The sequence below is a fragment of the Dryobates pubescens genome, chromosome 21 (assembly GCF_014839835.1).
Source record: "Dryobates pubescens isolate bDryPub1 chromosome 21, bDryPub1.pri, whole genome shotgun sequence".
Classification (NCBI taxonomy): domain Eukaryota; kingdom Metazoa; phylum Chordata; class Aves; order Piciformes; family Picidae; genus Dryobates; species Dryobates pubescens.
Genome location: NC_071632.1, coordinates 20,771,546 through 20,784,947, shown reverse-complemented (window position 1 = coordinate 20,784,947; position 13,402 = coordinate 20,771,546). Strand labels below are relative to the sequence as shown.

The following is a 13,402-nucleotide window of genomic DNA, read 5'->3' as shown; positions in this document are numbered from 1 at the left end:
GGTGAGACCCCCACCTCCACACTCAGTCCTGAGGTAGGGCATGATGGCAGCTGGGGAGCAGAAGCCAGGCCAGAAGCTGCCAGGGGCTTTGCTGGGTGCAAACAAGGAGCTGGTGGGGTGGCAGACATGGGGGGGTTCAGCTTCAGAGCCCCAGGTCCTCCCAATAGCCTGTGCAGCTCCATGGAGAGGAGGTGGCTGGGGGCATGCTGCTGGCGACAGCTCCACCCCAAGTGCCCCCACAGTGATGGGGACAGGGCTGGGGACAGCCACTGCGGGCAGGGCAGAGCCCAACCCCCCAGGGTGTGCCAGCGGCAGCCGCGCAGCTGGCACGGGCAGCAGGGGGGTGGGAGGGCAGGGGCAGTGGGGGTGGCATGGGTGGCACTCAGGGGAGCAAGGCCTGGCCCTGCTGTGCCTGCCAGGAGATGTCAGACAGCAGCAGGAGGCTGAGCTGTAAAAAAACCAACCCAAAAAAAGTTTATTTCAAGATCTTGCTCATTGTTATTATCCTCAGCACCATCCTCATCCTCAGCACCATCCTCATCCTCAGCACCATCCTCATCCTCAGCACCATCCTCATCCTCATCCTCGTCATCATTATCAGCAACTCTTCTGTTCCCTTTTGCTGTCGGTTTCAGCTGTATTCCAAAACCCAAACCCACGGGGGGGGGGGGGGGGGGGGCAGAGGGGAAGGGGCTCCGAGTACAAAAAAAGTCAGTGGGGGAAGGGCAGAGGTTTAGAAACCACGGAGCTGAGCTAAGCCAAAGCGAGAGACACGGACGGAGCACGACCCCCAACCCCCCCTACGACACGACGCGGACGAAGGAGACCCCACCCGGAGCCCTCGGCCTCGGGAGGAGTCTCCACCAATTTCGTTTCGTTCGTTTTCCTTTCCTCTGTACGAAACACACCGAAAGCATGCCGGGGAGCGGGGCGGGGGGCGCGGGGAGGGGCGGGGGGGGACCCGAGAGGGTGAGAGCGGAGCCCTGGGGGCTGGCAAGGGGCTGGCTCCCGCTCGCCTCCTTCCTTCTCCCACCCCCCGCTCACGTCAGGTTGTTCTGCAGGCAGTTGAGCTCTGCGGCGTCCTGCTCGCCTTTGCCGGCGCTGCCGTCGTGCTTGGGGGACGTGGAGTTGTGGATGGTGAGCGGCTCCTCGTCCTTCAGGCAGGACTTCAGCGAGTCCTGCAGCTTGTGCGCAGCGCTGGGGTCGTCCTGCGGGAGAGGTGGGGCAGGAGGTCAGGAGAGGACCACGATGTGGAAGCACAGAGCCACAGAGCGGTTTGGGTCGGAAGGGACCCATCCAGCTCCAGCCTCCTGCCGTGGGCAGGGACACCTCCCACGGGCTGCTCAAAGCCTCATCCAGCCTGGGCTTAAACACTTCCAGGTCTGAGGCATCCACAGCTTCTCTGGGCAACTGTTCCAGTGCCTCACCACCCCCAGACTAAAGAACTTCTTCCTGCTGTCCGGCTTAAAGCTCCCCTGCTCCAGTTTCAAACCGCTGCCTCTTGCCCTGTCACCCAGGCCCTGCTAAGCAGTCCCTCCCCAGCTCTCCTGCAGCCCTCTGCAGGTACTGGAAGGCTGCTCTGAGGTCTCCTGGGAGCCTTCTCTTCTCCAGGCTGGGGAGGGTCAGGAGATGACTCTTCCAGGGGGACACTTGCAGTGTCCCTGCAGCCAACCCAGCACCCCCACCCCCAGGGCAGGGCTGTCCAGAGGGGAACAGAATCAGAGAATGCTTTGGGCTGGAGGAGATCTTTAAGCTCCCTCAGCTGCTCCTCCCCAGCCCTGTTCTCCAGACCCTTCCCAGCTTTGTTGCCCTTCTCTGGACTCACTCCAGCTCCTCAGTGTCCTTCTGAGAGTGAGGGACTCAAAGCTGACCTCAGGATTTGAGATGTATGCTCCCCCCTCACCAGTGCCCAGTCTGGGGGGATGCTCCCTGCCCTGCTGCTGGCCACAGCACTGCTGATCCAGGCCAGGCTGCTGGTGGCTTGCTTGGCCCCCTGGGCACTCCCTGGCTCACCTCCAGCCACTGTCACCAGCTCCTCCAGTTGGCAGTTTCCAGCCACTCTGCCCCCAGCCTGGAGAACACCAACCTCCTGCCCCTGTGCACACCCCAACCTCCTGCCCCTGTGCACACCCCTGTGCACACACCAACCTCCTGCCCCTGTGCACACCCCTGTGCACACACCAACCTCCTGCCCCTGTGCACACCCCTGTGCACACACCAACCTCCTGCCCCTGTGCACACACCAACCTCCTGCCCCTGTGCACACCCCTGTGCACACACCAACCTCCTGCCCCTGTGCACACCCCTGTGCACACCCCTGTGCACACACCAACCTCCTGCCCCTGTGCACACCCCTGTGCACACACCAACCTCCTGCCCCTGTGCACACACCAACCTGCTGCCCCTGTGCACACCCCTGTGCACACCCCTGTGCACACACCAACCTCCTGCCCCTGTGCACACCCCTGTGCACACCCCTGTGCACACACCAACCTCCTGTCCTGTGCACACCCCTGTGCACACACCAACCTCCTGCCCCTGTGCACACCCCTGTGCACACACCAACCTGCTGTCCTGTGCACACACCAACCTCCTGCCCCTGTGCACACACCAACCTGCTGTCCTGTGCACACACCAACCTCCTGCCCCTGTGCACACACCAACCTCCTGCCCCCTGTGCACACACCAACCTCCTGCCCCTGTGCACACCCCTGTGCACACACCAACCTCCTGTCCTGTGCACACCCCTGTGCACACACCAACCTCCTGCCCCTGTGCACACCCCTGTGCACACACCAACCTCCTGTCCTGTGCACACACCAACCTCCTGCCCCTGTGCACACCCCTGTGCACACACCAACCTGCTGCCCCTGTGCACACCCCTGTGCACACACCAACCTCCTGCCCCTGTGCACACACCAACCTCCTGCCCCCTGTGCACACCCCTGTGCACACACCAACCTCCTGCCCCTGTGCACACCCCTGTGCACACCCCTGTGCACACACCAACCTCCTGTCCTGTGCACACCCCTGTGCACACACCAACCTGCTGCCCCTGTGCACACACCAACCTCCTGCCCCTGTGCACACCCCTGTGCACACACCAACCTCCTGCCCCTGTGCACACACCAACCTCCTGCCCCCTGTGCACACCCCTGTGCACACACCAACCTCCTGCCCCTGTGCACACACCAACCTCCTGTCCTGTGCACACACCAACCTCCTGCCCCTGTGCACACACCAACCTGCTGCCCCTGTGCACACCCCTGTGCACACACCAACCTGCTGCCCCTGTGCACACACCAACCTCCTGTCCTGTGCACACACCAACCTCCTGTCCTGTGCACACACCAACCTCCTGCCCCTGTGCACACCCCTGTGCACACACCAACCTCCTGCCCCTGTGCACACAGATCTGCAGACAGGGGATCAGATTGCTCAGAGCACTCTGGGAGCTGGCAGGTGAGAAGTCCCAGCCAGGCTGTGCTGCTCTTCCCCACCCCATGCCACCTCCAGCACCCAAAGCCGCTTGCCAACAGCACCCAGGAGCTGCCCCGGCCACGGGAGCCATCACACCCTCCACCCCTCCAGCTGCCCACCCCGTCCCAGCACCCACCAGTTCCTCTGCCCATTTGCAGCCTGGCTCAGCCCATCGTGCCCAGGAGAAGCAGGACAGGGCTGGGCAAGAGGCCCAAGGGTTGGGTTTATTGGGGTTCGTTAGCGTACAGCTGCCCCTGCCCCCCATGGCTGCTGGCACCACCTCTGCCCCGGGGCTGGGCTGTGCCCCAGGCCTGTCCTGCATCCGTGGGGAAGGCAGCCCTGGAGCTCCGGCCGTGCTGGGCCACGTCTGTGCCCAGCTGGTGCTGGCATCGCCGGCGGTGCAGGAGGAGCCCTGGAGCGGGAGGCTGTGGGGGCAGGATGGGCTGTGGTGGTGAGGAGCACGCTGGCATCGTGTTGGTGCCACCCACATGGCAAGTGACAGATGGATGGAGGCCCCCAAGAGCTGGTTCACATGAGGCTGGGAAGCCTCCCTCTTCTGGGCAGTGACTTGCTGAGCGGTGCCCGGCGGGCCCAGGGTCACACCGCCGGCTCCGTGGCAAACCCCAGGGGGTGGGCACCTCTGCGGGGGCACCCAACCTCCTCCCTCAACAGAGGGGCTGCACCCTGTGTCCCCAGAAACACCTGTCCTGGGGTGTGAGCCCTGCTGTGCCCTCCTCACGCCGCATCCCAGGCACGGTGTGTCAAAGCCAGCCCTCCGCGTGCCAGGGGCAAGGAGTGGGGCAGAGCCCAGAGCGGCAGCGCCAAGTTCGGCCCAAGGTTCCTCCTCTTCGCAGCGGGGAGCCGGCTCCAGGAGCCTCCAGCCAGGGGGCTGGGCCGGGGCTGGGGCTCTGGCTGCCAGGTGTGGTCAGCAGGAGGGGACAGGCGGCGGTGGGGACGGCAGGGGCTAGGGGGACCTAAGCTGCTCCTCCTCCGGCGCCCGCTCCGCAAAGCCCTTCGCTGCTCTCTGGGTTTGAAAGAGGAGGCTGGCAGAGCAGCCCAGGCTGGCAGAGCAGCCCAGGCTGGCACAAGGGCGGCCACGTCCCTACCATGCCAGCAGCATCCTGGCATCTGTCACCCTCCCCATCTGCTGGTCCTGCCCCAGTGATGCTCCTCTGGTTCTGCCCCAGCAGTGCCCCAACCAGGGAGCATCGTCTGCCAGAGCCACTTCACACTGGCTGTCCCCCCCCCGAATGTGCCAGCGTGGCCACCCCTGCCAGCCACGTGCAGAGCCAAAGCCACCAGGCAGCTCCCTGGAGAGCCATGCAGGCAGGAGGGGAAGAGGACAGGGGGACACTGGGGTGACACTGACCACCCTCACTTGGCTCTGCTTTGGGTAGTCGGGCAGGATGAAACCCAGCAGGACCCAGCAGAGAGGGGACAGAGTGGTGGCCATGGTGAGGGGGGGACAGAGTGATGGTCATGGTGAGAGGGACACAGAGTGGTGGTCATGGTGTGAAGGGGACAGAGTGGTGATCATGGTGAGAGGGACACAGAGTGGTGGTCATGGTGTGAAGGGGACAGAGTGGTGGCCATGGTGAGGGGGACACAGAGTGGTGGCCATGGTGTGAAGGGGACAGAGTGGTGATCATGGTGAGGGGGACACAGAGTGGTGGCCATGGTGAGGGGGACACAGAGTGGTGGTCATGGTGTGAAGGGGACAGAGTGGTGGCCATGGTGAGGGGGACACAGAGTGGTGGTCATGGTGTGAAGGGGACAGAGTGCTGGTCATAATGGGGTGAGGACAGGGGGCAGGGTGGATCCCGTGGTGATGCCAACCCCCAGGACCAGGGGTGAAGGGGAGAGATGGGACATTATGTGGCAGAGGGCCAAGAGCAGGCCAGCAAGGGGGAGGAGGGGACAGAGCCATGCAGCCTCCTTACGTTGGGGTGGGAGCCCTCGGCGATGGTGGAGAGGGAGAAGTTGTCGTTGTGCAGCTCGGACGGGGTGCGGTATCTGCAGGGCACAGGAGAGCACGGCAGTCAGACCAGGGATGCCACCCGGCCCCCCTGGCACCCCCGGCTTTCTTTTGGGGTGTTGAGAGGGCAAATGTCCTCAGGGTGGAGGTTTGGGGGCTAAATGTCCCCAGGTCTGGGAGATATTGGGGCTGAATGACCCCAGGCATGGAGATTTAGGGTTAAATGTCCCCAGGGAAGGAGGTTTGGAGGCTAAGTGTCCCCAGGGATGGAGGTTTGGGGGTTAAATGTCCCCAGGCATGGGGATTTGGGTCTAAGTGCCCCCAGGGATGGAGGTTTGGGGGTTAAATGACTCCAGGGACAGAGATCTAGGGCTAAGTGTCCCCAGGGATGGAGGTTTGGGGCTAAATGTCCCCAGATGTGGTGTTCTGGGGTCAAGTGCCCTCAGCTGTGGGTTCTGGAGCTAAAAGCCCCCAGCTTGGGTATTTTGGTGGGGGTTAAATGCTCCCAGATTTGGGGGGTTGGGGTAAATGCCCCCGACTCTGGTACCGGGGGGGTGGGGGGGTGCTAACCACTCCCAGCTCTGGTATCTGGGGGGCTAAAAGCCTGCAGCTCTGGGGGGCTGGGGCAGTGAGGGCAGCCCAGGGCAGGCAGGAGCCGCAGGCTTCCCAGGACCCGAGAGAGAGCCCCGAGGGCTGGCACCAGTTTGGCCGCTAATTACACTTGGCACTTCCAGACACTAATTAACAGCTCATTAGGGACTCAGACTGGGAGGACTTTCTCCTCCTCAGCTCCAGAGAGATGGGCAGCAATAGCTGGGGCAGGCAGGGGGTGACCCCAAGCTTGTTACCCCCTCCAAGCCCTGTCCCCAGGGACACAGCGGCTGCGGGCAGGAGCCCAGCCGGTGGCCGCAGCTCCCAGCGCAGCAGATTAAGTGGTGCCAGCCAGGAGCAGCTCGAAAGGATTAAGTGTGGAGCAGGAGCCGCAAGCCACGGCCCCACCTCCAGGCGCTTCCCCACCACCGCCCCGGCCCCATCAGCACCGGGGGGTCCTGGTGACACCGCACAGAGGCAGGAACACATCCAGCCCAGGGGCTGAGGCCACCCAAACCGCTGCAGCTACCGAGGGGCCGCCGCGGAGCGGGTGGGGACAGTTCGAGGGGGCGGGGCGGGGCTGGGGGCCGGCAGCCCCGGGGCCGGTGGCACTCACTTGGTCTTGCGCAGTTTGCTGTTCTCCGTTTTGAGCAGGTAGAGCTTCTTGGCGAAGAAGACAGTGAGCATGAAGAGCAGCAGCACCACCAGGGCGGCCGAGCCCACGGCCACGCACAGCACCTGGAAGTCAGTGACGATGGCCTCGCAGCGCGTCCCCTTGTGCCACGTGTAGTCCTGCGTGTTGCACCTGCCAGGGCCACACCGTTAGGCTCCTTCCCCACCCCCCAGAACCTCTCCCCTGCCCCACAGAGTGTCCCTGGAGGGATACCCACAGCTGTACCAATCCCAGCAGGGAGGGGTTGGGAAGGGTCCTCTGGGGCTCCCCCAGCCCCAGCCCTGCCCCAGCAGGGCACCCACAGCACCCAGCCCAGGGGCACAGTGCCCAGGGGGGGTTGGAAGCTCTCCACACCAGGAGACTCCACAACCTCTCTGGGCAGCCTGGGACAGGCCTCCAGCACCCTCACCACAAACAACTTCCTCCTCCTGCTCAGGTGGAACCTCCTGGGCTCCAGTTTGTGCCCTCTGCCCCTTGTGCTGCCCCTGGGCACCTTCATCCTCACACTCTCAGCATCTCCTTCAGACGATGGAGTCTGAGACTGGGGACACAGCCCAGGGCCACCCCGAGAGGCGTGACACCCCCAGGCGCTGGGGCCAAGCGAGATGGGTGACAGTGGGGACACAGTGAGAGGAGATGGGGAGGGTCCCGATGCTCAACCTCCACACTCCCCTCTCACAGCCCTGCTGGGCCCCAGCGGGGTGGCCGCTGGGGACGTGGCCGGGGACAGCCCCGCCGCGCCAGCCCCCACCCCCCGCCCCCCGTGCGGGCGGGCTCGGTGCCAGCCGTGCGCCGCGTGCCGAGCCGCTGGGCACAGCCGGCAGCAGCCCTCCCCGGGCACAATCTGCCGGGGCCGATTAGCGCCGAGGCTCCGCAGCGCCGGCTGCCTGCCCCTGACCTAATTCCTGCCCAGCCGCCGCTTGGGGGGGCAGGGAAAGCCCCCCCGGCTCCCAGAGGGGTGGGGAGGAGGGGTAAAAGGGAGCTGGGTGGGCTGCAGGGGATGGAGAGGCTGGGGATGGGGAACAGGGGATGGGAGAGGCTGGGGATGGGGAACAGGGGATGGGAGAGGCTGGGGATGGGGTGTGAGAGAGGTGATAGGAATGGGGTGCCCAGAGGATGCAGGATCTGGAATGAGATGTGTGGGAAATGGGGTGCATGAAGGAGGGTTCGGAGCCTGGGAATGGGGTGCATGGAGACAGAAGGCCCAGGGATGGGGTGCATGGGGAGGGACAGGCTGGGCACGAGGTGCCCGTGTCCAGGAAGGGGGGGTGAAGGATGGAGAAGCCAGCGACAGGGGGTGCATGAAGGATGGTGAGCCCAGGGACGGGGTACACAGAGAGCGCAAGGATGAGCGCACAGGGATGAGGAGCCCCTGCATGCACCCCCGGTCTCCCCGGGACACCCGGTGCCCCTTACCGGCAGAAGGCCCCGTGGCTCTCCACCAGGTAGCACTGGCCGCCGTTGTGGCAGTAGCTGGGGACGAGGTCGCAGAGGGAGCGGCAGGAGCTGTTGTGCCTCACGTAGCCGCTCGGGCACTCGCTGCCGTTCTCCGCCCGGCCCCGCTCCCCGGGCCGTGCCCGCGCCGTGGGGCTGACCCCCGTCACCCCCGAGGGCTGCAGCGGGGCCGTGTCTCGGCGCCCGGTGGGTCGGGGGTCCCGTGGCGCCGGCTGGACGCCGGGCACGGCCGAGGCGGGCGGCCGGTAACCATTCTCATCCTCCAGCCCATCTTCCTCCTCCTCCAGCTCTTCCTCCTCGTCCTCCTCCAGCTCGTCGTCCTCGTCCCCGTCGGCATAGAAGGAGGTGGTGGGGTAGAAATCGGCCTCGTCGAAGGGCGTGAAGTCGTCGTAGAGCTCATGCAGGGCCCACGGCGTGGCCGCCTCCTCCGGCTCCCGCCGCCGTGCCGAGCCGGCTGCCCCCCGGCCGCCCCCGGGGAAGCCCCCCAGTCCCTCTCCCCCCTCGAACAGGTCGTAGTAGTCGACGTCGATGATCTCGGACGCCGTCCGGTCAACCGGCCGCTCTGCCGGGCCCGGGGTGACCGTGATGGGCTCCTCCAGCCAGGTCAGATCCGTCCGGCCGCGGGCCCCCTGTGCTGGGGCCGGGCTGGATGTGGCCCCCCAAAGCTCTGGGGGACGCCCCGAGTCCCCCGCGGCACCGGGCACAAGGCTGGGGTCAGCCAGCACGGGGGTCCGCGGGGCGGCCGAGCCCCCGGCCGTCAGCAGCAGGTCGGATTCGGCCGAGTCGGTGGCGAGCTGCGAGCCGGGGGGGCTCGGTGGGGCGGCTGTGAGCTCCCCAAAGCCCCCCGGGCTGGGCAGGGAGGCTGGCGTGGGTCGTTCCCCGCTCCCCGGCTCCTCGGGGCTGCCCAGCGCCACCGGCACCGTCCCCCCATCACCGGGCCAGGTGACGGCAGCCTGCCCATCCTCCATCCTTGGGGGCAGAGCGCTGGCATCGCCCTCCCCGGCGCACCCCGCGCACCCCTCCGCCATCGCTGGGTCCGTGGTGGCGGCCGTGTCCCCCCCGGGGGGGTCTAGTTGGGGTCCTGCCGGGGGTTCGCCGCTCGTTGTGACCCCCCCAGGACCGGTGCCGTTGCTGGGTCCCCCCAGGGGATCTCTGCTCGCTGGGTCCCATCTTGGGGGGCTGCTCCCCAGAGAACCCTCCCAGGCTCTGCCCTCAGCCTTGCTGGCGTTTTGGGGGGACCACTTGGATGCTAGAGGGGGACAAGGAGAGAAAGAGGTGTCAGAGGTGCCCCCCACCCCCGGGGAAGGCTCCGTTGGCCTCGGGGTGCGGGGGTGGTGTCCCGGGGGCTCCCCACCCGCTCAACCTTGCTCCCGTCATGAGAAAGGATTCTGGGGGTGGGGCTGCACCCCGAGGCTTTCACAGCTCCTCCTGGGGACCAAAGGGGCAACCCCCGCAGCGCCCACAGCTCCGGGGTGCCCCCACGTCTGCCACAGCCCCGGGCGCCACCCTGCCAGCTCTGCGACCCCCCCAGTGTGACACAGCCCCCCCAAGCCAAGCTGCCCCGGCCCAGATCCTTCAGCTGCCCTTACAATGGGATCCAGCCCCCCCCTCGACATGCCCCACACCCCCTTTGCAAGGTGATCTAGACCCCGCAAAGGGATCCAGTCCCCCCTGCAAAGGATCCACACTGCCTCCGAACACATCCAGTCCTCCCTACACAGGGATCCAGCCCCGTGCCGCCGGATCCACCCCCACCAAGACACCTCCACACACCCCCCGCGAGGGGATCCAGCCCTCCCCTGTGCCCTGCAAGCGCCCCCTACACACAACGGGATCCACCTCCCTTGCAAGGGGATCCAGCCCCTTTTAGGTGGGGATCCAGCCCCCTCCTGGCTCCTCTAAGTACCCTTCTCCATCACAAGAGGATCCACCCCCCTTAGCTATGGATCCACCCCACGCACACCCACCGCCCTGCAATGGAATCCAGCCTTCCGAGAAGGGGATCCAGCCCTCCCTGGCTCCTGCCAGTGCCCCCCGCAGTCACGAGAGGATCCAGCCCCTGCCAGGGAATCCATCCCCGCTCTGGCTCCTGCAGCTGCACCCAGTGCACAGGGGGATCCAGGCTGCTGCAACAGGATCCAACCTCCCCTCTGCAAGGGAATCCAGCCCCGGAAAGGAGATCCAGCCCGCCTCAGGCTCCTGCAGCTGCGCCCCAAACACACCATGGGGCCCAGCCCCACCCCCGGAGGGACCCAGACCCCGGCAAGGAGACCCAGTCCCTAGTAAGGGGATCCAGCCCTGCAGATGCACCCCACACGTAAAGGGAATCCGTCTCCCTGCAACAGGATCCAGGATCCCTCCCAGCACGGGAAACCAGCCCCGCCAAGGGATGATCCAGCCCCCTACAAGGGACCCAGCCCCTTTGAAAGGAGATTCAGTCCCCTGCAATGGGATCCAGCCCCTTTAAAAGGAGATTCAGCCCCCGGCAAGGGGATCCAGCCCTCCTCTGGCTCCTGCAGAGGCACCCGCTCCACACAAGGAGATCCAGACCCCCCCAAAGGGATCCATCCTCCGGCAAGGAGATCCAGCCCACCCTGCAAGAGGCTCCAGCCCTCTGCAATGGGATCCAGTCCCCTTCCAAGGGGATCCAGCCCCTCTAAAATGGAATCCAGCACCCTGCAAAAGGATGCAGCCCCCTTCCAAGGGGACTCAGCCCCTCCAAAAGGAAGGCAGACCCCGGCAGGGGAACGATCCCACCCCGAAAGAGGCTGCAGCTGCCTGCAATGGGATCCCCTCGCCGCAGTGCTCCAGCCCCCCTAAAGGATCCAGCCCCCTCACCAGGGGATCTCCCCCGGCTCCTGCAGAGGAACGCAGCCCCTACCGAGGACCACCGAGCTCCCCCCGAACGGGGGAGCCGTGTTTTCCCCGGGATCCATCTCCCCCCTCCGCCCTCCTACAGGTGCTCGCCCCCCGCCCGGATCCGTTTTCCCGGTGCCCCCCGGCGCGGCCCCGCTGCAGGATGCGGCCCCAGCCCGCGTTCCCCCCCCGCCACCGCCGGTCCGTACCGAGGGCTCCGAGCGGCAGCAGCAGGACGATGGCGAGGGCGGCGCGGGGCCGGGCAGCCGCGGGGGCCATGGCGGCATCGGACCGGGGCCGCCACGCCGCCGCAACCGGGACCGGGACCGGCAGCGCCTCCGCCCGCGCCCCGCAGCCGCCGCCGCCGCTGCTCCGGCTCCGCACCGGGGGGGGGCCGGGCCGGGCCGGGCTGGGGGCGGGCGGCAGCTACCGGCCCCGCCCGCGGGGTTGGGGACAGCGATGGCACCGCCGGGACCCCCCCGGCAGCATCGGGAACCCTTCGGCAGCATCGGAACCCCCTCGCCCCCCCTGAGTAGCGCCGGGGACACCCCCCACACCCCCCCCGGTAGCAAAGGGAACCCCAAGGCAGCATCGGCACCCCCCACGCCCCGGTAACGCCGCGGGACCCCCCAGGCAGCACCGGGAACGCCCAGCCATTATCCGACCCCACCCCGCTAGCACCGGGGACCCCAGGCAGCACCGCGACCCCACCCCGGCACCTAGAACCCTCCAGACAGCACATCGGGTCCCCCCCAGTAGGACCGGGACCCCCAGGCAACAGCGGGAACCCCCCTTTCCCTACCCCACTCACCCCCGGGCAGCACCGGGACCACCGGGCTACCCCCAGGCAACACCGAGCCCCCACCCCCAGACAGCACCGGACTCCCCTGCCGGCGGCACCGGGACCCTGGCAGACAACACCGGGCACCCCCAGACTACATCGGGACCCCCCCCCTGCCTCAGCATCCGCAGGGACCCCACCCCCCCTGGGCACCACCGAGACCTTCCCCGCCCGCACCAGCCCAGGCCCCTCGCCACGGCACCCAGCCCAGCACCGCCCCCAGCACCCTTCGCTGAACGCCCCCCCCCCCAATTCCTTCTGCATTCCCCCCCCAGCACTGGGACCCCTCTCTGAGCCCCCACCTAAATCTGCTCCCGCATGAGGACAGCCCCCCCCTTACCCCCCCCTTGCACTGGGACATCCCTGCCCCAGCATCGCCCCCCCCCCCCCCAGCTGCTCCTGCATGGGTGGCACCAGCACCCCCAGCATCCTCTATCAGTGTGGGGGAACCCCCCCAGCACCCCTGAGCCCCCCACTCGCTGCACAGCCCTGTGAGGGCAGCCTGGGGGTCCCCCCCCGGGCACCGCGAGGCTGTGTCACAGGGTGGAGGGGACTGTGGCCTCTGGGACACCCCCCCCAGCCCCCCCAGCGTCGGAGGAGAGCCCCAGGCTGGACCCCTCCTGGCCCCGGGGCACCGGGACAGATGGGTGCCAGAACACCTGTGACCCCCCCGGAGCGGGGCAGGGGCTGGGGGGCGCCAGGCTGCCCCAGCAGCTGGAGATGGAGCATGGGAAGAGCCGGGAGAAGCCACAGGGACGTGAGCAGCCTGGCAATAGGGCTGGGGGCGAGCCGGGGGGGCTGTGGGCAGGCAGCGGGCAGGCAGGGACACCCCCCCGCCCCCCGGCTCCGCTGCGTCCCCGCCCGGAGCCGCGCAGCGGGGGTGGCACCCAGCTCCTGCGGGTGGCACCGAGCCGGGGGGGCACCGAGCCGGGGGGGCACCCAGCTCCTGCGGGTGGCACCGAGCCGGGGGGGGCACCCAGCTCCTGCGGGTGGCACCCAGCTCCTGCGGGTGGCACCCAGCTCCTGCGGGTGGCACCCAGCCGGGGGGGCACCCAGCCCACCGGCACCCCCGGCCCCGCCTCCGCAGGGGATGCTGTGGCTTTGGGGAGGAGACAACCACCTGCTGGGGGCACCCCGGGTTCTGCCAGGGGGAGGGCAGCCCGGACCCACCCTTGGCTGTCCCCTGCCCTGCTCACCCCAAGGCCACCTTTGTCTCCCAGGGCTTGCCAAGGTCACCTCTGTGTCCTCCAACCTCGGCACAGCAGCGCTGCCCACGGCTGCTCCTGCAGCCAGGAGCCCCCAGCCTGCCCCCTGCCCCCCAACCCCTGCAGCCAGGAGCCCCCAGCCTGCCCCCTGCCCCCCAACCCCTGCAGCCAGGAGCCCCCAACCCCAATCTCACTTTCCAGCTCCCACAACCCACCCCCCAGATCTCAGCTCCTCCACCCCCCCACCCCAGGACGCAGCAGGTGCCTCTGGAGGACCTCATCTGATGGCCCCCGGGACCCCCCCAGCTCAGCGCTGGGACCCCCCC

The 13,402-nt window shown here is 67.4% G+C and overlaps 1 protein-coding gene across 1 annotated transcript; it reads right to left on the bottom strand.

Moving 5' to 3' along the window:
- Positions 1-969: 969 nt before the first annotated feature.
- CSPG5 (chondroitin sulfate proteoglycan 5) lies at positions 970-11,418 on the bottom strand. The gene is made up of 5 exons (XM_054171412.1): positions 11,240-11,418; positions 8,136-9,423; positions 6,663-6,851; positions 5,421-5,493; positions 970-1,208 (listed from the first exon to the last, which is right to left on the bottom strand). Exons 1-5 carry the CDS (start codon positions 11,307-11,309, stop codon positions 1,041-1,043), a joined length of 1,788 nt encoding a protein of 595 aa, XP_054027387.1. The 5' UTR covers positions 11,310-11,418; the 3' UTR covers positions 970-1,040.
- Positions 11,419-13,402: the final 1,984 nt, after the last annotated feature.